The 23,857-nt window shown below is 57.3% G+C and overlaps 12 protein-coding genes across 12 annotated transcripts; 8 read left to right on the forward strand and 4 right to left on the reverse strand.

Moving 5' to 3' along the window:
- Positions 1–378: 378 nt before the first annotated feature.
- On the forward strand, positions 379–1,244 carry PG998_004681 (ketose-bisphosphate aldolase; the record flags this gene model as incomplete). Its single annotated transcript, XM_066871499.1, has 2 exons — positions 379–930; positions 963–1,244. 2 exons carry the CDS (start codon positions 379–381, stop codon positions 1,242–1,244), a joined length of 834 nt encoding a protein of 277 aa, XP_066731596.1.
- A 270-nt stretch (positions 1,245–1,514) lies between these two features.
- PG998_004682 (dihydroxyacetone kinase) lies at positions 1,515–3,307 on the reverse strand (the record flags this gene model as incomplete). The annotated part of the gene is made up of 2 exons (XM_066871500.1): positions 1,515–2,843; positions 2,885–3,307. 2 exons carry the CDS (start codon positions 3,305–3,307, stop codon positions 1,515–1,517), a joined length of 1,752 nt encoding a protein of 583 aa, XP_066731597.1.
- Positions 3,308–3,891: 584 nt separating this feature from the next.
- Positions 3,892–4,471, forward strand: PG998_004683 (ribose 5-phosphate isomerase; the record flags this gene model as incomplete). The annotated part of the gene is made up of 2 exons (XM_066871501.1): positions 3,892–3,936; positions 4,040–4,471. 2 exons carry the CDS (start codon positions 3,892–3,894, stop codon positions 4,469–4,471), a joined length of 477 nt encoding a protein of 158 aa, XP_066731598.1.
- Positions 4,472–4,732: 261 nt separating this feature from the next.
- Positions 4,733–5,449, forward strand: PG998_004684 (uncharacterized protein; the record flags this gene model as incomplete). The annotated part of the gene is made up of 1 exon (XM_066871502.1): positions 4,733–5,449. One exon carries the CDS (start codon positions 4,733–4,735, stop codon positions 5,447–5,449), a length of 717 nt encoding a protein of 238 aa, XP_066731599.1.
- A 368-nt stretch (positions 5,450–5,817) lies between these two features.
- On the forward strand, positions 5,818–6,877 carry PG998_004685 (uncharacterized protein; the record flags this gene model as incomplete). Its single annotated transcript, XM_066871503.1, has 4 exons — positions 5,818–6,112; positions 6,203–6,348; positions 6,448–6,581; positions 6,679–6,877. The coding sequence occupies 4 exons, from the start codon at positions 5,818–5,820 to the stop codon at positions 6,875–6,877; spliced, it is 774 nt and encodes a 257-aa protein (XP_066731600.1).
- Positions 6,878–7,597: 720 nt separating this feature from the next.
- PG998_004686 (major facilitator superfamily transporter) lies at positions 7,598–9,462 on the forward strand (the record flags this gene model as incomplete). Its single annotated transcript, XM_066871504.1, has 6 exons — positions 7,598–7,876; positions 7,954–8,166; positions 8,235–8,302; positions 8,353–9,072; positions 9,185–9,255; positions 9,344–9,462. 6 exons carry the CDS (start codon positions 7,598–7,600, stop codon positions 9,460–9,462), a joined length of 1,470 nt encoding a protein of 489 aa, XP_066731601.1.
- A 1,059-nt stretch (positions 9,463–10,521) lies between these two features.
- PG998_004687 (uncharacterized protein) lies at positions 10,522–14,296 on the forward strand (the record flags this gene model as incomplete). The annotated part of the gene is made up of 7 exons (XM_066871505.1): positions 10,522–10,740; positions 10,868–11,272; positions 11,412–11,477; positions 11,548–13,174; positions 13,245–13,501; positions 13,633–14,086; positions 14,154–14,296. The coding sequence occupies 7 exons, from the start codon at positions 10,522–10,524 to the stop codon at positions 14,294–14,296; spliced, it is 3,171 nt and encodes a 1,056-aa protein (XP_066731602.1).
- A 1,021-nt stretch (positions 14,297–15,317) lies between these two features.
- PG998_004688 (uncharacterized protein) lies at positions 15,318–15,869 on the forward strand (the record flags this gene model as incomplete). Its single annotated transcript, XM_066871506.1, has 1 exon — positions 15,318–15,869. The coding sequence occupies one exon, from the start codon at positions 15,318–15,320 to the stop codon at positions 15,867–15,869; it is 552 nt and encodes a 183-aa protein (XP_066731603.1).
- Positions 15,870–16,187: 318 nt separating this feature from the next.
- PG998_004689 (uncharacterized protein) lies at positions 16,188–16,958 on the reverse strand (the record flags this gene model as incomplete). Its single annotated transcript, XM_066871507.1, has 1 exon — positions 16,188–16,958. One exon carries the CDS (start codon positions 16,956–16,958, stop codon positions 16,188–16,190), a length of 771 nt encoding a protein of 256 aa, XP_066731604.1.
- A 1,023-nt stretch (positions 16,959–17,981) lies between these two features.
- PG998_004690 (uncharacterized protein) lies at positions 17,982–19,544 on the reverse strand (the record flags this gene model as incomplete). The annotated part of the gene is made up of 1 exon (XM_066871508.1): positions 17,982–19,544. One exon carries the CDS (start codon positions 19,542–19,544, stop codon positions 17,982–17,984), a length of 1,563 nt encoding a protein of 520 aa, XP_066731605.1.
- Positions 19,545–20,163: 619 nt separating this feature from the next.
- On the forward strand, positions 20,164–21,592 carry PG998_004691 (uncharacterized protein; the record flags this gene model as incomplete). Its single annotated transcript, XM_066871509.1, has 2 exons — positions 20,164–20,787; positions 20,864–21,592. 2 exons carry the CDS (start codon positions 20,164–20,166, stop codon positions 21,590–21,592), a joined length of 1,353 nt encoding a protein of 450 aa, XP_066731606.1.
- A 218-nt stretch (positions 21,593–21,810) lies between these two features.
- PG998_004692 (caib baif family enzyme) lies at positions 21,811–23,721 on the reverse strand (the record flags this gene model as incomplete). Its single annotated transcript, XM_066871510.1, has 3 exons — positions 21,811–22,014; positions 22,114–22,358; positions 22,416–23,721. 3 exons carry the CDS (start codon positions 23,719–23,721, stop codon positions 21,811–21,813), a joined length of 1,755 nt encoding a protein of 584 aa, XP_066731607.1.
- Between the last annotated feature and the right edge of the window lie 136 nt (positions 23,722–23,857).

The following is a 23,857-nucleotide window of genomic DNA, read 5'->3' on the forward strand; positions in this document are numbered from 1 at the left end:
GGACCCCTCATGCCCCCTCAATCTTCATCATTTCTAGTGTGGGGGATTGGGGGGGGCACGGGGTTCATCTCCATCCACTTCTTTCGTGCACATAGGCAGAATGCATTCATTCTAGCGTGTTTCCGGCAGAATTTCCAAAGGAGCGCTTGCTGTGGCTTGGCAGACTCGATAGGTCGAGTCAATGTTATCCCGAAATGGAAGATGCCGGGGCTTCGGCATCCCAAATTTGGCCGAAACGAGCTACTTACTGACTTCACCACATACGGGTTGCGAGGACCATCCTACTCTCTACTGTTACGGAACAGATTGCTTGCGTTCTGAGCCAGCGTTGCCACTACGACAAAGCACAACAAAAGTCTTACCTCGCAAACAAGCACGATGGGGCGCCCTCCTCTAGCCGAGAACCGCACCATGGCGATCCTGAACAAGGCGCAGAAGGAAGGGTACGCGGTCCCGGGCATGTGCTGCTATAACATCGAGTCCATCATCGCGACCGTGCGCGCGGCCGAGGCGGCCAAGTCGCCCGCCATGGTCCTGCTATTCCCCTGGGCCATCGAGTACGCGGGCACGGCGCTGGTGCTGGCGGCGGCGGCGGCCTGTCATACGGCCAAAGTGCCCGTGTCGCTGCATCTCGACCACGCCCAGACGCCAGAGCTGGTCCGCCGCGCCGCAGATATCCCGGACGCCTTCGACTCCATCATGTGCGACATGAGCCACTACGAGAAGGAGGAAAACCTGGCACTCACACGCGAGCTCGTCGAGTACTGCCACGAGCGCGGCATCGCAGCCGAGGCCGAGCCGGGCCGGATCGAGGGCGGCGAGGACGGCGTGGCCGAGACGGCGGACCTCGAGGGCCTGCTGACGACCCCGGAGATCGCCGAGGAGTTCGTCGCGACGGGCATCGAGCTCCTGGCGCCGGCCTTCGGGAACGTGCACGGCGAGTACGGCCCCGGGGCATCCAGCTCGAGTACGAGCGCCTCGCGGCCATCAACGACAAGGTCGGGGACCGCGTGCGCCTGGTGCTGCACGGCGCCGACCCTTTTGACGAGGACATCTTCAAAAGGTGCATCAAGGCCGGCGTTAGCAAGGTCAACATCAACAAGGGCATGAACAAGCACTACGCCCGCGTCCAGGACGAGATGAAGGGGAAGCCGCTTACGAGCGTCATCGAGGCTGGGACGGATGCTATGCAGACGGCCATTCAGGAGTACTGCATCTGGCTGGGCAGTGCCGGGAAGGCGTAGATAGATATATTTATCAGCTAAATCATGAAATTTTGTGCATGCACTAAAGCAGCTGTTTTCACCTCGAGATCCGATTCCTCCTTGGAACTTGCTATACCTCACAAAAGGACGCACGCAGCATTGGCATGTGATCACAAGGGTAACTACCCTGGCCGAGATGAGTGATTGGAACAAGCATGATTTGCCAAATGGGCATTATCAAGGGTTCGCGATGCCTGCCTGCCATAGTTCCATGTGTACATTACGCCTAAACAAGAACAAGATCAAACCCTACATGCCCTCCCTGAGACCCCTGATCGCCACCATGGCGCCCCAAGCACCGGGATCCGGCGGCAACTCCCTACTCGCATCCGCGCCAACATATGTCGCGCGGCCCAACTTGGGCGTCATGGCCTTGGTGGCCTCGGCGCCGCTGACGGCAGCTTCGACTCCCGCTTCGAAATCACCCGACTTCATGGCCTCGGCGAAAGGCAGCAGCGTGTCCATAACAGTGCGGTCGCCAACCTGTGCGGGCGTGTATCGCCCGAGATGATGCAGCGCGACGCCCAAGCACTTGGCCCACAGCTCGGGCACACCCTCGGAGCCCAGGGCCAGGTCCACGTTCTGCTCGATGGCGGTGCGCAGCGCCACGAAGAAGATACCGAGAATCCCGCCCAGGGTGCCGCCCATCTTGCCCTCGACAATCTCTTCGAGCTCCTGCAGGACGCCTATAACAGAACCGTCCGCCGCGAGTCTCTTGGTCGGCGAGTCCAGCGCCGCCACAAGACAGCTCGCGCCCGTCTTTAGCGTTTCGCCGCAGTCGCCGTCGCCCATGACCGTGTCCCACTTGGTCAGGTCCGGCTCCGCGTCGATGACGGCCGCGCAGGCCCTCCGGAGCATCTTCTCCAACGTGGCTGGGTCGACCTTCAGGTCTTTGGACTCCTCGACGACTCGTTTGGGCTCCGCGGCAGGGGGCGCGACGACTTGCTGCCTTCGTCCACGGCGCTGTGGCTTCGATTGAGAACCCGCGACGGACTCCCAGCTCGTGCTGGTCCGCACATCGAAGAAGTTTTTGATCTGGTCGGCCGAGTAGGCGCAGTTGCGCGCTGCGGCGGTAACATTGATGACGGAGATAGAAAAGGCGGGCGCGTTGAGCGACGTCTCGAGCTGGCCGCAGCAGACGCGCGCCGGCTCCAGGGCCCAGTCGCGCGCGAGCTGCTCCAACAGCTCGTCGACCAGGGCGCCCATCTCGAGCGGCGACATGCCGCCGAAGTTGCTCACGAGCAGCATGGTCTCGTCGGTCTTGTCAAACGTCACGAAGCCGCGCTCCGGGTCGTTGGGGTCGAGGCAGTGCGCCAGGAGCGACTTGACCAGCTCCTCGGGCGAGGGCGCGGGTGAGAGCTTCTTGTAGCCCGGTTCGTTGTGCGGGCCGGTCCCGATCTCCATCTCGTCGCCCGCGAACAGGCCGTGCTCCGTCGTGGACCGGCCGGGCACGTGGCAGTGGTCAAGGGTGGCGGCGATGGAGACGATCTGGTTGGAGAAGGCGACGCCAAGATCGTACACCTCGTCGAGGGTCGCGCCCGAACCGGCGGCGCCTCCCATGACCTTGAGGACGCCGATCTGGCCAGCCAGGCCGCGACGGCCCACGAGTCCCCCTTCACCCTCCCGACGGACACGTCGTCGCCGCAGATGATCATGCGGCTCTTGTGGCCGCGGGCGATGGCCTTCTCGTTGGCCAAGCCAAAATGCAGGCAGTCACCGGTGTAGTTGGTCACGACCAGGATGGTGCCCTTGTCCGAGGGCACGGCATCGATGGCGGCCACGATCTGCTTGGTGCTGGGGCTGGCAAAGATGTCGCCGGCGACTGAGGCAGCCAGCATATTGCGGCCAACGTAGCCCGCCCAGGCCGGCTCGTGGCCGGAGCCCCCACCGCTGATGATGCAGACATTGGACCGGTCATACTCGGTGTCGTAGACGACGCGGTTTGCCTCGTCCAAATTGAGCGACGGGTTGTAAGAGATGATGCCGCGGAGGGCTTTGTTGACGAGCCCGTCCGGGGACTGAAAGAGATGACGTTTTGACATGGTTGGTTGATTGCGAAGAGGTAGCTGGTGCTTCGGTTCTCGAGCGACTCGAACTCTCCCGACTTGTGTGCTTCCTCGGCCTCTAGAAGCCTTTTTGACAACCACTCGTCACTGGACGACGGGGGATGTGCCGAGCCGTTGCAGAGCCCGACTTGTCGCTTATACCAAGGGATTGCCTAATCGGGCAAGCCGAGAGATGGATGCTGGGCTAGTAGGCAGAAATCCGGAGGCGGAGTATGTGGATCGTCGCCAGTGGACTTGGGAACAGGGTCATGCGGAGATGAGCCCTGGCTATTGCCCCTCACTCGGGCATGGATGCGAATATAGCCGTCTTGGGGGAGGAGGGGACAAAGGCCGAGCGTCTGGGGACAGGGAGTCGCCATTGGTGCGTGTGACTGTGTGCGAGCAGCTGTCTGTTACATCCCCCGAGCCCATGTCGTATTCGACATTGAACCGGCGCGACGGGATGACATGGCCTTGTTCCAACCTGAGTATTTCTAAATGTTGGGATTCTCCCTCCAAGCCGAGTCCTGGGAACAGTAAGAAGCCAGCCAGATTTCGAAAAGCATACGACCTCAACCAAGATGGGATCATCGCCTCCCAAGTACAGGATCGCCATGGGGTGCGACGTAAGTTCGCCGTCTGTCCATGCGCACTATGAGCACTATGAGCACTATGAGCACTATGAGCACTATGAGTAGCAGCATTGCTTACTGGGCGCGTTTGTAACAGGACGCCGGGGTCGCCTACAAGGACACGATCAAAGCCGACTTCGAGAAAGACCCACGCGTGGAGCTGGTCGAGGACGTCGGCAGCCACGCGCGCGAGGACAAGACGGCGTACCCGTACCGGGCGGTGGCGGCGGCGAAGCTGGTGGCGGACGGGAAATGCGACCGGGCGCTGCTCATCTGCGGGACGGGGCTCGGGGTGGCCATCTCGGCCAACAAGATCCGCGGGGTGCGGGCGGTGACGGCGCACGACAGCTTCTCGGTCGAGCGCGCCGTGCTCAGCAACAACGCCCAGGTCCTGTGCATGGGCGAGCGCGTCATCGGGCTCGAGCTGGCGCGTCGGCTCGCCCGCGAGTGGCTGGCCTACGAGTTCGACCCCAACAGCGCGTCGGCGGCCAAGGTCGAGGCCATCTCGGAGTTGGAGAGGCACTTGTAGGAGCCCAGTAGCTCTCGGTGGATCTCGGTGAATCTCGGTGAATCTTGAATCTCAGCAGATCTGCCTGCATCTCCAACCCCCGCATCGGGGTCCGTTTCTGTACTTCGTTTCTTCCCCACCTGGGCTTCACTCCACGTCCATTTAAACAAGCGATTGATTAATTAATTCATTAACGATTGTCCGTATGATCCGTCATCTCTTCTTCTTCTTCACAAGATGGCAGTTCCTTCCGCACGCAGGCTCGTAGGAGTCTCCACCAAAATGTACTTCTCAGCAGCCAGGACTCGCGACTACGTCCAGCAAGTAAAGGAGCTGCTTTCCGCCACGCCGCACCTTCTCGACCAGATAGATGTCTTCGTCATCCCGGACCACATCGTCTTGACCTCGGTCGTCGCACAGCTCCAGGGGACCGGCGTCCTGACAGGCGCCCAGGATGCCTTCTGCGAGGACGCCGGCGCCTTTACCGGCGAGGTGTCACCCGCCGTGCTCGCCGAGGTGGGGTGTCGCATCGTCGAGCTTGGCCACGCCGAGCGCCGCCGCCTCTTCGGCGAGACGGATGATGACGCTGCCCGCAAGGCCGCCGCCGCCGCCCGGAACGCCATGGTCCCGCTTGTGTGCATCGGGGAGCGCACGCAGGGCCAAGTCAGCGTCGCCGTCGACGAGTGCAGGGCTCAGGTCGAGTCTGTCATGGCGTCCGTGCCGGACGGCGCTGAAGTCATCTTGGCCTACGAGCCGGTGTGGGCCATCGGTGCGGCGCAGCCCGCGGCGGCCGAGCATGTGGTCAACGTGGTGCAACGCATAAGGGCACTGGACTGTGTGCAGAGGCGGAAGGGGGTTACGAGGCTGCTCTATGGAGGCAGCGCTGGCCCGGGTCTTTTCGAGAAACTGAAAACTGCCGTTGATGGACTGTTCCTTGGACGCTTCGCCCATGACCCTAGCCAATTCTATAAGACTATACAAGAGGTGGCAACAGCTTGAGACACCCTGCCATGGGTGCAACCTGTAGACACTCTTCCAATGCATTTCAGTCATATCACGCGGATACATATAATCCCCCCATCCATCCAGCACAGAATGTTAAGTGGACGAGTTCCTCACCTCCGAGAACAGCCAGGATGTCGTATACGACCTCAATATTGCAAGCTTGGCAATGCGAGCTGCAAGTTGGTGTCACTGTCACACTTGGAGTTGGGGTCGGGTGGGATTGGTATTTCGTCTGAAAAAGATCAGGCATCGACCTGTCAAAGCCAAACCCCCGCACCAAGCAATACCAGAGACACGCGAGACACAGCGCTTTCGAACGGATCACCGACTCCCCAAGACCCATTTCCAACCGGCTTCTCCCTATGGCGAATCCGAGGCCACTCCAAGGAAAGGTGATCTGTATCACTGGTGCCGCCCAGGGTATTGGAAAGGCAACTGCCCAATACCTTGCCGCTCGAGGGGCCACGCTGTCTCTTGCAGATCTGACATTTGAGAAAGGCAGCGCGGTGGTATCTGGCGAAGTTGGCAGCGATGGTTTACCTGGCTTGCAGAGCATGCAGATGAATGTCGACGTCTGCGACCCCGAGACCGTCAAGGCCTGGATCGAGGCTACGGTAGAGAAGTTTGGGAGGCTAGATGGTTGCGTGAATAACGCCGGTAATTATTCGTCTGCACCAAGCGTTCAACTCATGGAAATTTCATTAGTGAAGCACGCGGAATTCTTTGAACTGATGCTTTACTTACCAGGTGTGCTCCCCAGAAGATTCGCGTCAATCACCGAGGTTGAACTGGACGACTGGAACCAGGTTATCAACGTGAACCTCACGGGCTGCTTCACCTGTCTAAAGTACGAGTTGCAGCACATCGTGGATGAAGGCAGTATTGTCAACATCGTAAGCTGGCTCGCCGTAACGCGCTTTCTCTCTTGCTGTTACTAGCCCGTGTCTCGCTGGCCTGCTAACTAACGAATGCAACCCATTGCACGACAAAAGTCGAGCACCGCCGGTCTCAGGGGTGCCCCCAACATGCCCGCCTACGTCGCATCGAAGCACGGCGTTGTAGGCCTCACCAAAGCGGCGGCACACGAAGGCTCGGCACGGAAGATCAGAGTCAATGCCATTTGCCCGTGCGTCTGCCCGGTTCACTGCAACCATCTCCCCGTCAGGCACTATACGTATTGGGAGCTGGAATTTACTGACAATGGGAACGATCGTTTCTTGCAGCGCTCCTATTCGAACTGCAATGAATGATCGACTAGCAGAGGAGGGTTTCTACCCGGAGGGGCAAGTCCTGCCCAACCTGCTGATCTCCAGGACTGGCGAGCCCGAAGAGGTCGCTGCGTCGATTGCCTTCTTTCTCAGTGACGAAACCAAGTTTCACACTGCGGTAATTCACCCCGTCGACGGTGGACTAATGAAATGATAGCCCTCCATGGCCAATATCAAGAAAGAACCTGCAAGATTACGACACCGTGTTGTGGAGAGAACCTTAGGTATACTGTTTACGATATAGTTAAGAACGAGTACCTGGGACGGAAGAGATGCATTACGGCTCGAATAATTAAGCTATAAGCAGCACGTTATGAACGAGCGGCCAGAAAAAGACCAAGAGTTCCTTTATGCTTTGCTGCTGTCGTTGCGGCGTTGCCGGTCAGTCTCCGAGATAGGAGCAAAACGGGCACAACACGTACGTATCAAACATGCGCATGTAAGATACGAGTTGGGCACACTGCAGGGCGAGGATAGTCGTAAAGTAGGTTATGGTGAAACAATGACAACGATCCCGATTCCGCCGATGTCCGGACTCCGGCCAACGAGGCGGGGCAGGGGCGAGCGCCAATCACGAACGCGCCATCAGCAACCCCGAGTTCATCGGAGAATAGAAGACGGTGTGACGAGGTAGGCAGTTCTGAGAGAGGAGGAAGAAACATGTCCCGAGTCCGTAGGATACTTTGCCGATTTACCTGCGTGTTCCCCATTCGGTCCATCCAGCTGTGCCGATCGGACATCCGCGACAGGATCGGACCTCAATTGCGCGCTTCCCGAAGAGGATCAAGTGGTGACGTTGCAACGGGGGTCGAGTCCAAGAGGCACTTCGTCCACAAATCGACTACATCGTGTTTTCTCATTCTTACAATTCAATATGAGTCAAGAAAGGGGATCCTGTGCAGAGGAGCCAATCCAGGTTCATGGTGTTGTTGGAGATTCCGCGGCTTCTCACAACGAGCAGTCGAAGGGAACTGTCACGAGCCAACCTCAAAGCCCGCACACGCCGCAAACGCAAATCGGCAGCAACGACGACGGCGTCAGCAAACGGACTACTATCTGGACGCTTCTCGATTACTGCAAGCCCCAAAGATGTCGCTACGACCCCAGGCACCCACCGCAGTTTACGCTGGCGACCAATATTCTTCTTGGCTTCGTCAGTGATATCCCTCCCCTTTTCGTCAAACCATCTGTATATACAGCGTCGAGTAGCTGACAGGCTTGGAACAAAAGGCCGGGACGTTCACGGTTGCAAACCTCTACTACCCACAGCCCATTCTGAACCTCATTGCCGACGAGTTTCATGTGAGCTATGAGCGCTCATCTTTGGTCGCCACCTTGAGTCAAGCCGGCTACGCAGTAGGCTTACTATTTGTTTGCCCCTTGGGCGACAAGGTCCCGAGACGACCGTTCGTGCTGCTGCTTGTATGCATCACTGCCACAGTAGTAAGTATGCCGGGTCGTCTTCCCCTTCATCCTCTATGGTTTGCTTGGACTATACCTGACTCTCGCAGTGGCTCGGCCTATGCCTCACCACAAGCTTCGACGTTTTCATAGCGCTTTCGTTTGTCTGTGGTGTCGGGTAAGTCAGGGGTTCATTCCCAATCAGAACCACACTAAAACGTTTGTCAGCACCGTGACGCCCCAGATCATGCTGCCCCTTGTCGGTGACTTGGCGCCACCGGAGAAACGGGCGGCCTCGTTATCTGTGGTAGTGTCCGGGCTGGCCATGGGACTTCTCATAGCCCGTGTCCTGTCCGGCATCGTCGCCAATTACACCTCGTGGCGCAACATCTACTGGCTCGCCTTCGGCGCCCAGTACACGGTGCTCATGCTGCTGTTCTTCTTTCTGCCCGACTACCCGGCTAAGGATTCCGAGTTGCGGTACTTTCGCCTGCTCACGGACATTGTCAAGATGGTAGTGACGGAGCCGTTGCTGTTACAGGCGTGTCTGAGCGGCTTCCTGCTGAGCGCCGCCTTCACCTCGTTCTGGACGACCCTGACCTTCCTCCTCGCTTCGCCGCCCTACTCCTTTTCCTCGCTCGAGATCGGCCTTTTTGCCTTTATCGGTATCGCTGTCATTGCCCTGGGCCCGTTGTGGTCGCGTCTGATCACGGACCGGTTTGTCCCTTTGTTTTCGGTCGTTCTTGGTCTGTCGTTCGAGTTCGTGGGCATCGTCGTTGGCACCTTCATTGGCAAATTCACCCTCGCCGGCCCCATCGTCCAGGCCATCACCATGGACACGGGCGCCAACTTTGCGCACACGGCCAACCGGTCCAACGTCTACAATCTGGACCCCAAGGCGCGGAACCGGGTCAACACGGCTTACATGGTGTTTTGTTTCGCCGGCCAGTACGTATTTTACGTTTCCTCGAACAAGAGGGAGACGAGGCGTGTCCACGGACTTGTGAAACCTCTGCACTTTGTTTATTTCTGGTCCATTGCTAATCTAAGGGACTCCTAGATTGACGGGCACTGCCGTGGGCAACCGTCTGTATGCACAGGGTGGGTGGGTATGGAGTGGCGGTTGCAACAGTAAGTGATTCCCCTCCCGCTTCATGACTGTGGCATTGGTTCACATCGCAGCTGAGACTATATGACTAACCTGCGATTATCTACCCAGTCGCGTTCATCGGAGCGGCCATTCTCATTTGCTTCGCCCGAGGACCTCGGGAATCGGGCTGGCTAGGTTGGCATGGGGGTTGGAATATCAGTCGGATGAGAGCAGCATCTGGGCCATAGCAGTTTAGACATGTGAATAGAACGAGACTCTGAAAGCCCTCAGACGTTTCCACTCTATAGAACTGCATGTGGCTTCTTCATCGGGGCAAGCTTACTGCGGCCTTGTATTGTATTCTTTAATCGTTTCCGTCAAATCTGGCCCGCTCGCTTATCGAATTTCCTTTGTTGTATGATTCTAAAGGCTAGTCTACCACCTTATTTACTTCAAGGGGGTTCTGCTCGCAACAAAGGTAGTAGTTCCATTCCAGCCAAACAATGCCTTCGGGGAACAACCTCAAAGAGCCAATAATACCCGCCACCTGGAGGGTGCTGCGTCTTTCCTTCGAGTGTTCAACAAACCTAGAGCCTATGAGACAGACGATTCCAATGCACCCACCACCCATTGGGTCTGGAACTAAATCAGAGCCAACAAACTAATCGACGGTCTATCGTCGTCCTTTCTGAGTAAACAGACGAGAAGTTATTCCTTGTCCTTCCCCGAAGCCTTGTGTTATGGCCGCTGCGCCAAGTAGCAGGGGAGCCCATCGGGGAGCGCGTGGAGGAGCGCGTGGAGGAGCGCGTGGAGGAGCACCCAGGGGATCACGTGGGGGAGCGCCTAGGGAAGCACGAAGAGGAGCACCAAGGGGAGCACCCACGCAAGCACCCACGGGAGCATCCACAGGAGCATCCACAGGAGCATCCACGGGAGCATCCACGGGAGCATCCACGGGTGGAAGCCAAGGCGGTACTATTTTCAGAGGTAAACCTCTGTCTCCCTGGGCAGAGAGATTTGGGCTTCTAGACGACTCATTCAATTTCGGCGATGGTCGCCACCACTCTGGGCTCGCACCGCTCTATCCAACGTTCGATGCACTGAACTACAATGATAAACCCATACCCACCGGACTTACGCCCCTACCAGAGGGCACCGATTTGGATAAGCTATTCATCAGCGAGGGATTCCAGGAAACCAGCTTCTTGGGTCTGAAATCGTGGGAGCTTGGAGCACTGAAGTAAGCACTCGGGTCTTATTGCAACCCCTAGCCTGGCTACGCTGACGCGGAGGGCTGTAGTGAGAATATGGGCGGCCTGCCCTTCCACGGCGGGCATTCGGCCAGGTACGACCACGCAGCCAACTTTCGAAAGTTTCAAGACGGGGTTTTCAGAATCGACGAGTCAAGGTGGTTCAACTTCTTGCAAGAAGATAGATGGCTCGCTCCAGAGGTGCGGCCTCGTCCCAACGAGACGAGGGAACACATTCGCGAATGGACCGTCGCGAACCCCAGAATCTGGGCTGAGGTGAGAATCCTGATGGAGTGGATCTACCGAGTGTTCGATATACTCATCCAGGAAAGAGACCCTTGGTAAGTAGAAGCATTGCTTGCCTCGGCAGTCAGACGGGCGCACACTCTTTCTGACGTTGTAGTGTTGCAGGCTGGATACTGTGCTGTTCGGTGACTTTGTTCGGCTGGACGGCACTGTGATCGAACCACACGAGGAGGAACCTGACAGATGCGCCCTACGACCTCGGCCAATCTCTCAAATACCTAACGCCACGGAGTACCAAGTCCAAGCCCGACAGAGGCTCGAATATTTGCACCGATTCACCCAGCTTTCCTTCATGGACGAGTGGGACCATGAAGTCCTCCGGACCAGCCCCGCGGGCATATGCATATTTGTGTCCGATCCTGCCAGGGCCGGCGACGCGGGCTATGTCCTGACCCCTATTACAATGGCAATGGTCGACCAGTTCCGCGATTTATGCCAAGGCGCACCACCTGAGCTTACGCCCGCAGAGGCTAGCCTTGCCAGGTACCACGCAGTAATTACTGTAAGCAACTGTCCCTGCCGCACCCCAGGGGTGGAAGTGGAAAGCTGACGCACTTGGATCCATCGCAGCTGATGCATGAGTTAACGGTATAACCCGAGTCCCCTTCTTCCGATTTAGACGGTACTGATGCACACTTCAGCATGCGGCCGTCGCTCACCGTCTTTACGAGAAATGGCCGCGAGTCCGTGGGAGAAGGCCCGAACCAGTAAGAATGGGGACATGCAGCGTGCCAGTCAATGCGTTTGTTGGTCAGCTAATAGAATTTGTCATCCTAGTATATACGAGACGACAGGCTGGCCGAGGCAGGCATGTCTCTTGAACGACACTTGCTGGGAGGGACAGAGATGAATGGACGGGCGTGGCTTAGGGCGGCGGTACCGGGCGAGGCTACTCGGTGGAAGTTTGCTGTGGCGGCTGTCAGCGACGAAGAAATGTTCGACGCGTTCAGAAACTACGGTCAGGCGGATAGAGATGCACTAGACCAAAAGGACACATCGTATCTCGACGCGCTGGGGGGCACCGAGCTTGCTTGGCATGCGCCTGCCTTCTTCGCTGCTCTGCAGTTCACAGACCAGTACTGGGATGACGTGGTAGGGAAGAAGGGCCGCAATGCTCTCAAGCCGCCCGCCGTTTGCTACGCCACGAGGGAGCAACGCTTGGAGGAGATCAGATGGTATGACGTGATCGAGTCGGAGCGCGCACACGCGGCAGACGAACTGCGAGCGCCGGTGACGCGTGTCCGTGAAGAGTTGAGAAACCGAAGGCGGGCCATGAAAGAGATACGTCCCTGGCATGAAGCCGAGGCTGGCCCTTGGGACAGAAGTGTCTGGGGCTGGACCCTTATGCGGAGGCACATCCAGGGCTTTCGCGCCTATCACGCACGACGAGATTTTGCAAAGTGCGTTTCCATACTACGCGTGGCAATAAATATGATCTTGGTCGTGATGACGTATGACGAACCGGAAAAGAACATCGGCGCGCATCTGGCCTTGACCGGCGAGGTCTACTTGAAGCTGTGCTATCTCATGGCAGCGTCGCTTCCCTGCAAAACCGTCGGTAAGGGCGAGCGCCTTCGCACTTCCAGATCATATTACAGGATGGAAAACGGGAAGTCGGTCAGGACAGGTATGGAACGGGTCGTAACGCAGGCATCCCAGGCCATCGAGATGCCCGATATCAGGGGTACACCTCCGATAGGTCCGATGGACTATCTGGTGGAAGTAAAAAATGGGCTATTCGGAACGCCGGGAGGGTTTCTCACAGGGCCGGGCAAGGCCGCCAGCAGGGCACCAAGGGAGTGGACGAATGCGCTCATGGACACGTACCGAGATCTTCTCCGGCAGCGCGAGAAGCCCGGCATGAACCCCCGGGATGACTGGGCCGAGTTCAACTTCGACATCCCTCCCTACAGCCGCGACGCTGCCTGGCATGTGCTGCAAGCCACACCCGCTGACTTGACAGCCGGCAAGATCTCACTCATAGAGATACCGACGCCCCATGACGTTCGACGGACATCTGCCCAGGACCCCGGCTTCCAAGTGAGGGAGCAATGGCCGACAATAGCCCCCAAGTATTACCCGGCCGGCGTCGTCGCGGACAACAACTGGATCCTTTTGGGCGGCACAGAGGGCTTCTGGGAAATATGGAACCCTGTAGGGCTAGCAGATCCGGCGACGCTACAAGCGATGCTCTCCCGGTCGCGGAATGGGTGGACGCTGAAAGCCGACGCTCTCGACCCTAGCGGCAATGTAGGGGCGTTCCGTCGCACACTTAGAAATGAGGGGGCCAGGTACGTTGGACGGCTGGTGAGTATGCTTACGGAAAGCGAAGTCCTGGAGTTTGACGGGTCGTTATCTACACCGCTCTACAAGATATACAGGGACATTGTGTTCGACGTAACCGGTAGGTTTTGGCCGCCCCGTGGGGAGGCGGAGGAAGTGGTTCGAACCTGTACTGAATCGCTCCATCACAGGCTTCCTGGACGGCGCTACCGACGAGGAAAAAGCCGCCGTCTTAAGCAACGACCCGCTCCGACCTGGATGGATGGACGACAGCCAAGTGACGGACCAAGTCTGCGAAAGGATGACAACGTGGTTGTGTGCCGTGCTTCGGCCTCAGGATCGCCAACCCATCACGGCACTCAACACTGACGCCCCCTCGCTGCTGACGTGGGCGGAGCTTCGCCACCACGACAACGTCGACGATGGCATCTATGTTGCCATTGACAGAGTTGTGTATGACATAACGGGTATTACTTGCCCCTAGATCTTTCTCGTGCTTTGGACATCTGACTCGATATGCTAACCTGGGTAATCAATCACCACGCGGTAGTCTACAAACAACATCACCCTTGCCCACAGACGGTGATTGCGAGTGTGGCGGGCCGCGACGCGACGCAAGCCTTCCTGCAGGCGCATCCTGGCGGGTTTGATGCGCTCGACGCCGGGCCCGTCGAGCACCTGATTCGGCGGGTGGGCTCCGTCGTGGACGAGTGGATGCCGTCGTCGGCGATCCCCATGGACCGATTCGCCATGCACGATTTCCTGTTCCCGCTCGCCGGCCGGCCGCCGTCTTACGCCGGACGGGACATGACGTCGGTCCTCACCGACAGCCCGGACAGCACGACGGCAGAAGTAGAAGCGCTCTCGCAGCTCTACCTCGACCACGTCAACCAAGCGGTGGGCAAGAAAGGCGCCGAGGCTCCGACCAATACGGCCGTTACATTGGCGGAACTGCGGATGCACAACGACCACAACGACCCCCAGGGTGCGTGGGTGGCCGACGCTGACAGCGATCGGGTGTACGACATTACGAGTAAGTCTATTCAGAGGCAGACTGCAGGCTGGGGGGAGTGGTTGCTAACTAGAAAAACACGTCGCAGCTTTGCTGAAGTTCCCCGATTCCTTCGACAACGTACCCGAACCCCTAAGGAGTCCAGACCCGTCGCAGATGGTACAGGGCGTCTCGGATTGGCTGCGAGACAACCTAGGACACAGGTGGAAAGGCAATTGGGTCCGGAGCTGAATGTATGTACTTGTAGTGAATAAAGTCGCGGATTTCGATTTCTTTCAAACATGATACAGTGAGCAGACGGTGTGATGGGCTGCCGCGGTCCGCGGGACTCCCGAGTGTTGACTTGCTGCGGGAGAAAGGGGTGGGATGCCGAGGTGTTGTTGGTGTTGCATGACGAAGATGGATACGACAGACATTCGGGCTCGACGCTGCATGAAGCCGATACCAAGGTTCCCAAGACAAGTGGATGTTGGTTGAGCTGGCGAGAACCCGCTTTCCGCCCCCAAGCCCCTTCGGCGAGCCGTGTTTGAATCGCTGGTAGCATCGCTGGCTAGTGCTGGTAGTTCTGTTGTTGTAACCGGGAAAAATACGAGGTTGTGGCATGCCAGCGGTGGAGTGGTGGAGTGGTGGATCGTGCAGTTGCATCGAGCGAGGCTTGGCGGAAGAGGGCGGGATTGGCGACAGCCGGTGGTGGCCTTGCTACAGAGAACAACAACAGTTGACAGTCGACACGACACACACGACAGCCAGCCTTGAATCGTGCGATCCACGGACGTTTCGCCGGGTGATCGGTGCTGTCCCAGCGCATAAACTGCCAATCTTAGCAGGCTTTCGGCACCCACGGACGCTTGCGGCCTAGTGTCTTGGCTAGCTGCCGTGACTTCAGAACTCTCGACTAGTGAATACGGGATTGTGGGGTCGGGCAGTGCAGTTCAGATGGCAGCCGATGACTTCATCCACTCTGGAATCCAAGAATATTCCATAGGGGGCAAGGGGCTAAGGGGCCGCTCAATTGCCGGTGAAGCCCGTGATGATGGCCTGCCTGCGCCCCCTTCCAGAAAGAAGCCCCCTGCCCCTCGATGCCTCGCATCCCGAGTATATAACCATCTCGAATCCTTCCGTAGTTGCTGCTTTTCTTTTTTTCCTCACCACCTCAACAATCAACACATTCGTTCTCACCCAACTACAACCAGCTTATTTAATTAATCAACCTCACCTAATCAACCCAACCCCAAACCCCCCAACCACCAAAATGCAGTTCAAGAACATCGCCCTCACCGCCGCCTCGGCCGCCACTGTCTCGGCTCAGACCCCCATCGGCCAGACCTTCGGCGTCCTCTCCATCCACTCGGGCTCTCCCGTCCAGTACGCTGGCTGGAGCGCCTCGAGCCGCGGCATCTTCAACCTGGGCCCGGCCCAGAATGCCTCTTGCGACAAGGGCGCCAAGGAGGAGTTCGCCACCTTCCACCTCAACGACAAGAGCGAGCTCTTCCTCTACTCCACCGGCAACCCCGTCCAGCAGGTCTACGTCGACCGCTCCGGCATGGGCCAGGGCATCGTCGGCTACACCACCGGCGTTGAGCCCACCCCCCGCAACGCCGAGCGCGCCGGCTTCTCCATCGAGGACGGCCACCTGAAGTTTGACGGTGCCGACTTCCAGTCCTGCCCCGGCTACGTCGACGGCGCCTACAAGATCTGGCTCGCCGGCACCTCCAACCCCGGCGGCAACTCCGACTGCGTTGCCGTCGCTGCCCGCGTCCAGACCCTCTCGGAGCCCGTCGGCTGCCTGTACCAGCAGCAGTAAACAACAGACTCGGCACTAAACTGACCGGTCTGGCCTTTTACGCATACCATTAACGACAACAAGAACGACGTTTGCATATAGAGCGGCGCATTATTGCTTTGGGTGACGATCTAGAGGAGGATGACACAATAATCTGAATATACTACGATTTTGAGGATTAATTCCCTTTCTTGGCTTAAATGATTTCTGTTCCTTGTGACTACTGGAACTTCCCTATGTTTCGTATTTGCACAGCTGAGTTTATCTAATACACACATACTCGTAGTGACCAACTCATTATATTGGTCTGATGGTCTTTGCTCTCGCATTGCCTTCCCACTATTTCTTCGCCAGTCTCTCCTCGATCGCCTTCTGCACGTCGGCAGCCAGATAGTCGTTCGACGTGAGTGTCTGTACCCATGCCCACAGCCGTTCCGGCGGCGTGACTGCCTCGACGCAAATACCGGCGAAGACCCGCAGCGACCCCCGGAAATGCCGCGGCGCCAGCTCCGCTGTCAGCTGCGCCCCCTCGAGCTGTAGGAACACGTCCCGAAGCTCGTCCTCCCTGCGTCGCCGTGGCAGCTGCTCGTCGTTTCCAGCATGGTCATCGGCGGCTTTGAAATTCAGGCCAAGGTCCTGCTTTAGAGAGTCTAGAGACTCGTGCACCTCACGCATCTTGGCCTCTTGGCACGCCTCGCAGTAGGAACTCTCCACTTCCAAAATGATGCCGCCTTCTTCCCCTGAACCGTGGCCTGGGGGAACCACCTGGTGGTTCCGTAGCTTCGCCAGGACGGACTCGTGCATGGGTCTCCGCATGTTGTGATCGCAGCAGAATGTGTGTTTAAGAAGCGATTGCGTCGCAGTCCTCTGCTCAAGGCCCTTTCTTTGTTTTGTGATATGGTCTGGTATGTGTGATGTTGTCGTTGTGGGCTTTGTGGGACACCTAGTGCAGCTGTCGCTGGTGCCAAGATGAACCGTGATCTGGGAAAACTCTTGATCCCGGGGCACCAGGCCGGCCCGCGTCATCTTCCGGAGGACAACCGCCGGGTGCTCGTAGATGACGCTGTGGCCGCAGGGGAAGCGGTGAGTAATGTAGAAAGTACTTTCCATTTCCAGCCCCCTTTCTTCTCTCGGGAATGTTATGTATGATATGCTTGTAAATCAATAATGGTATAATCCTTGCCTCTCGGAACTCGGGTTACACTACTATAGCATGTGATGCTGGGGACCCGTGCGAACAAGCCTTTTACCCCTTTAGTATTGAAACGGCGCCCGCCACCAAACGGATCCGTCCCTACCTTAGTTGCATACAGTCCGTATCGAAACAAATGTCCTTGTTTTGAAACATACAAATGACCAAAAAGCCTAGACAAAGGTGGAAATCCATGCTGAGCAGCCAAAGAGAGTCTCCTGCAGAGAGGCCACATCTGTCGTACCTCGGAGAGCTTTGCCATCTGTGAAGGGGTTTCAAAGAGCAATGTCTGTTGAAACTATACTACGACTGACTCGCACGATCGGACGAGAGATCAGATCACTATTTGTTATAGCTCATAGCAAATAATTCAGTTGCGAGAAATTGTCATGGCTGCCTACGTTCTATAACACGGCCTGATGCCTCTTACGGTTGATATTGCCTACTTCTGATACAATCGCTTTCTTGGGTTGTTCTTTGGAAGCCTCCCTCGATTCCATAACTTCGATATTGGCAAATTAAGTGGTTTCTACGGGCAATAGAATTTGACCTGGAAAGGATGAGTATGTGGTGGTGGCATGAGGCTTTTCGTCATCCGTGCTTCTTATAATTACATTAATCAAGTCATAGAGCAAATGTAATATCTGAACCTGCACATTAAACTAGTAGCTATTCTAACAATATTGAGTTCTAGAGGCGCCCCTGGTCTTTGGATTCGTATTTTTATTTAGGTTGGATTATCTAAAAGTCGTAGTGGCGTGTTGACGTTTACGGTTGTATTAATCTTCGCAATCGCTATACTTCATGTTGTAGGTGTTTTTGCCATGTCATCGTTTCGATCGTGTGTTCTAACCTGGATGCAGCGGCCTTGGATGGTTTTCGCCAGTGCTCCATACATAATCATTGAAAATCCGCCCTTCTCGTTAGCTTGATGGTCTCCTTCATTGGGGGACCAGGGTCGCGGAGAACCACGAGTTATTGGGTCTCTGCTCCAGGCGCACGAAGTCGTAGTGCAACACAGTGTAAGCAAGCAGGAGCTTTAACTCGGTAGACGCGAAGAACCGGCCTGGGCAGGCATGTCTTCCGTGACCGAAGGCGACGAAATCAGGGCTCGTCGTGGCCCAGGCCTGCCGCGCTCGCTCTACATAAGTGGCAGACCCTCCTTTCTCATGGGCACCGGCATCTCCTTGCTGATTTCGCTTCTCTGCGAAGCGGAATGGTCGGAAAGTCCCAGGTTCCGGATAGATATCCCCGTCGTGAAGAACAGCGCGGCCGTGCCCACCGACAACGGTCCCTCGAGGGAGGTGTACGCCTGTGGGTGTTGTAATGCCCTTGGGGTCGACGACTAAGCGGCCAGTCGCCATGACGACCAAGGAGTTTATCCGCTGAGACTCGCGCATGGTGCTGTCCAACTTGATCATTTTCTGGATCGCGCGCTTATTCCAGGCGCCGCCGTGCTCCGCGAGGACGGTTTTGATCTCGTGGCGGAGCTCCTCGATGTGGACAGGGTCCGTCGCAGCCAGGTCAAAGAGAGCATTGGCCATGGCAAACGAAGACGTATGAATGGAAGCAAAGTTCAAAATCAAGACGCGCGACGCCAGTGTATATATGTCGTACATGTACGGATCACCGGAGGCTTTGGCTTGGTGGATTTGCCACTGGAGGAAATCGTTGGGTACCTTGTCCGCCGCTTTCGTCTCCGGATCGGCTTGGCGGGCGTTGTAGTCCGCAACGCGGCGCTCGACCTCTGGACGAAGAATGCTGATGAAACGGTTGGTGTGGATGCGGTTTGGCACCATGACTACCAGTGCAACCAAGGGCCGGAGTGGCTCCCACACAAACTTAAGCAGATTCGCGGCGACGGAGATTTCCGTGGCGAACGCGACGCCGTTCTTCAGAAGCTCTGTGTTCCGGCATAATGGAAGACCGACGAAGACCCTGTTTGTTACTTGGCCGACAATGTGTTGGATGGTGCTATAGACTGTGATCTCTTTGGTCACGCCAGGCTCTGAACCGTATACTTCATCAACGCTGTGTTGGATCTCGTCGAACAGATCCGGAACCAGGTTACCAGTCTCCCGGGTCAAGACCCCCTTGACGAGATCATGGTGAACAGGATTGGTGGCAAGCTTTACATCGGCCAGGGTATGCTGGGCTTGGAGAAAATCCAAATTTAGGTCGTGGAGGCTGACACTGGAGTCGGGCTGGTCGAGGAGCCACTGCAATTGTTTTCGGGGAAGAAGAACGAAGTCGTATCCGCCGGCAACCGGGAAGATGCAGTATCGATCCTTATATTGGCAGTAGGCCTCATGGACTGCGGTGTTCATATTGAATGCATTTCGCCATCTGGCTCGTTGCAGCGGAAGCCACTCGCCCGGCTTGGCACCAACGATGGGCAAATTGGGCAACTTGGTTTTGGATGGGCGTAGGGTCTGGTAGAGAATATAGCTTATGACGATGAACACGGCGGGCCCAAGAACCGCCGGACGGAGAAAGGCGGACATTTTTGGGATCAGCCTCTGGGGACGCTGGAATGAATGAAGACAGGAGAGACTGGTGGACAGCAGCGGGCAGCGGATTGCGTCCCCCCATCTTGCTTTTATGTCAGGATGGGAGGGGGGTTTGATGCATGCCTGCCAGCTGAAATACAAGAAAAAGCAAAAGAGATCATGGTCTCTTCCCTCGGGGGCTGAGGGTGTGTCTGGGTTATTAGCCAATACATGTTGTCCATCAACTGACACCAGCAGTGCTGCTAGATCGACGCTGCATCAAGATCAACAATGCATATGCAGGAATGTGCAGTGCTGCGTGCTGTCAGAACTGTAATTCAAGAAGGAAGACCACCTGAACCCGCTGGAGGGGGGCGCTGTAATTTATTGCCGAGATTCTACCGGCGCTGTTGCAGGAACCCCCGATTTTCATCATCCCCCCGAACAGTCAACAGTCAGATCAACGCCACTGCACTACAGGCTACGAGTGGATTGGTGACAGCAAATGACTGCCCATGCCCGCACCTGTCAATTTACGACATTGGACCGACCCGTGGAGGATATTTTGGTTCCGAGTGAAACCTGCTGTTGGGCCTAATTGGATTGATTGATTGAGGCTGAGACCGAGGCGCGTATGGAAGACTTCCCGGACATCAAGAACTTCAACGCTTTGGCAGATGCGGCGGCGGCTGACCGTCTGTCATCCCAACGGGCCTTATCCACAGCGTTGGACGCGCCCATCCACCGTATTCCGGCTCACCAGACCAATGGTTCGGCCACCGCCCCAGCCATGTCCCAGAGCCGGACACCCAGCTCGGCAGCTCAAGGCCCGGACGATGACGTTGACGATGAGGAGGAGGAGGATGAGGAAGAGGAGGGCGACTTCTTAGATGGCCAGCCTCCTCCCCTTATCGGAAGCGACATCTCGGCTTGGGAGACGGCCATCCAGACCCTTCCGGCCGAGTTCAGCAGCACGCGCCGGTTCGCGCATCCTCTGGCCTCCATGCTTGCCGACCAAAAGACCATCCGGCAGATCGAGTGGAATCCCAATCGCCAAAACGGCGGTTTCGTCCCGAGGACCCCCCACGACTTCTCGGCCATGATGATCTTCATATGTGGTCAGGTCAACCCTAATCCATGTCGCAACTGCCGCCTCCAGAACGGCCCGTTTGCGAGATGCATTGTGGCCCCCCGGAGGTCCTGGCCATCAGCACCATCAAGCACGCCTGCGCCAATTGCTGCTATCAAAACCAACATCGTGTGTGTTACCCCCCCCTGGCCTGAACCTAGATGGAGAATTCTTGACTGACCTTTTATTTCCTCTCTTTTTATAGCGATGCACCAATGATCCCATCACTCATGAGGAGAGGGTCAGGAGTCAGGTTGGCAGAGCTCCCCGGAATGGCTGCAAGGTCAGAAAGCCAAAACCACAGAAGAACCAGCCGTCGCGGGCGCCGCGGGCAGACTCTAGGCCGTCGTATGACTCGCAAGTCGTGCATCATTCCTATGGAGGTGGTAGTGCTACTCAGACGTTGCCTGCCCTTGGAAAGCCTTCGGCGGAAAGCGGGTCTGTCAAATCTTTTGCGGAAAAGGTGCAGATGGCGCGGGTCTGGAACCAGCAGTCGCGGCGGAAGATGAAGGCTGAGTTGCTCCAGTGGCAGGCCGCTCTGGCGACAGTCGATGCCGAGAGGCCGAGGAAGACCGCCAATCCTTCTGCGATTCAACCAGCGCCGCCGCCGCCACCACCACAGCAAAGACCACAGCAACATCAACAACCACAAGCACATACTCATAGCTTTCCCCGGCCGTCATTACTGCCTGCAACTCCTAAGTACAGCCACCAGACTATGCCTTCGTCGTCCTATCCACAGTACGCATCGGCCATACCCAACGGGAGGGCTCCCGTCTTTCAGCCTTCCGGGGATGTCAGTATGGGCGACCAAGACGACTTTGGCTCTGATATAACTGATAGCGAAGAAGGAGACGGCGGTGGTGAGGATCATATGTGGGCAGGCTTCGATGACGATGAGAATCGGGTGATGATCAAACCCCCGGTTCCGTAGTCAGTCTTAATGGCTAATCCAACTATCATTTCGGCTCACAAGTATGAAATCTGGTGTTTATCATGAAATTCAGACACTGCTTGATTTCCTGATAGGCAGTTGGCTTGCGACAGGTGTATACTACTAAGTTGATGGCGTATGTAGGATAGGCTTGTAGCTATAGTCGATCCTGATACCGGTAACTAGTCATGCTCATACTAGTGTCACAATGTTCTTCCTCATTCCCCTTGCATGGGCCACTCGGGCTTATGACTGCCTTTCCCGCAGCTTCCGACATCGTAACCAAGACGAGTTACGTCAAAGGAGACGGGTGGTCCTAGGAAGTCCATGACCTCGTCCTCGACACCGAGCTCGGCCTTGATGGACATCATGTGCTTGGGGTCGAACAGGGACGGCGCCTTCTTGGGAAGTTCTCGGTTGAGCTGGGAGTACAATTAGTGGGCACCCTGACACATACTTACGGCACGGAATGAATAGCGGAGGCGGGGCGGCGCCAGAGCAAGGGGCAAAGAGGAACTAACTATGGCCAACATGCGATGCATATCGTCGTAATGCCGCGGCCGGAAGCTGTGGTCCCACATCTTCCGCAGCTCGTCCCGGACCACGGCGTCGTGGAACCCGAGCGAGATCAGGAAGCTGTTGTACTGGTTCAGCGACACCGAGACGAGGTAGTTACCGCCCTTTTTGGCGCGGCGGTCCAGTGCGTTCATGATGGCTAGACAGCCGACGATGCCGGTCTGGTAGTCGGAGTTGGGCAGGGGTGGCACTGGACGTTTCTTTGGTCAGCTCTCTCATGACGGGCCAAGAAACAAGGTCCTCGAACAGCTTGATGGGGTGAAGGAAAGGCCCGGGCTGTTACCGATAGGTTCCCCTTCAACACCCATGAACTCGCCAAACTCCCACGCCAAGCCCGTGACGGCATCGCTGATCATCTGCCACCCGCTCCGGTGCGCCAGCGGCCCCTTCCACCCATAACAGTTCTCGCGCGCGTAGACGATGCCCTTACCGCGTCGGCGCGCGAGCCCCTGGACGTACGCGGGGCCGAAGCCGAGCCGCTCCAGCACCCCCGGGCGGTATCCGTCGAGGATCACGTCGGCGTCCTCGAGGAGACACCGCAGGGCCTCGCGGCCGGTTTCCGTCTTGAGGTTCAGGTCGACGTCGCGCTTGCCTAGATTGCTTTCGAAGAGCAGGGTGGTCAGCTCCGGAAGCGGTTTGTTGGAGATGCGGACCACGGTAGCGCCGAACAGAGCGGCTAGGCGTGCGATGGTCGGGCCGGCAATGGCTCGCGTCAGGTCGAGCAGCTTGATGCCCTCAAGCGGTCGCATCCTCGTTTGTGAGTTGAGCGATGTTTGCGGTGACGGCCACGGAATGGGCGTAGACAGGATGTCCAGATCGGACTCCTCGACCAGGTACAAGGGGTCGTCTCCCACGGCGCGCCCCTGCGCGCTCTCACGGTACTCCTGCGTCGTGAGACACAAAGTCCCGGCCTGGCGCCAGTGCTCGTTGCACTCGGTGTCGAGCCACGCGGCGTCGTCAACGTTTGCACGAAAGTGGTCCGCATACTGCGAGATGATCTTCATCTCGTCCACCAGTTCAGGCTGGTGCGTGGGCAGCCCCAACATGCGCAGGCTCGGGCTCGCGTCCAGCCCGCCGTGCGAGTGGAACCAGCGGCCGTCGCCACACTGGTAGACGTTGGTGCACAGCCGGCGCCAGGGCTGGAACTGCTGCGTGGTGTCGCGGGGGCGAATGCGCGCGGACACGATGTCCGGGTCCGTGGCGGCGGGTTTCCCGCCCAACTTCAACAACAAGAACGAAAACGTAAACGCCGTGGCGGCGTCGCTGTCCACCACGACCTTCTGGTAGTCGCGGACCGGATGGTGGCCATCATCACCGAACCGCTGGGCGGTGATGGTGTTGGCGTAGGTGGCTAGCAGCGCCCAGAGCGCCGCGCTGCATTCGGTCACTTTGGTCGGTACGGGGATGAAGGGCCGCGCGATGGTCGTGCCTGTGACAAATGAAGTGTGGGATGCGGCGGCGTGGACCTCCGGAGGTAGGCCGAGGCGGGCGTCTTGCAGGAGGATGTCGTGAAAGATGCGGCCGGCTTCTTGCTGGACGGTGTAGGGCCCCATGACTCCAATTTCTCTTAAAGTAGAGAGTGGTCCTACGGATTTGATATGTACCTGAATACGACATGGTCTATATATATTACTCGTAGCTTCAAGTTATTTTCGGACGGACCCCCTTCCCCCATTCCCGCGCCGAGAA

Source organism: Apiospora kogelbergensis (assembly GCF_038363985.1).
Source record: "Apiospora kogelbergensis strain CBS 113332 chromosome Unknown utg000003l_segment0_segment0, whole genome shotgun sequence".
Taxonomy (NCBI): Eukaryota; Fungi; Ascomycota; class Sordariomycetes; order Amphisphaeriales; family Apiosporaceae; genus Apiospora; species Apiospora kogelbergensis.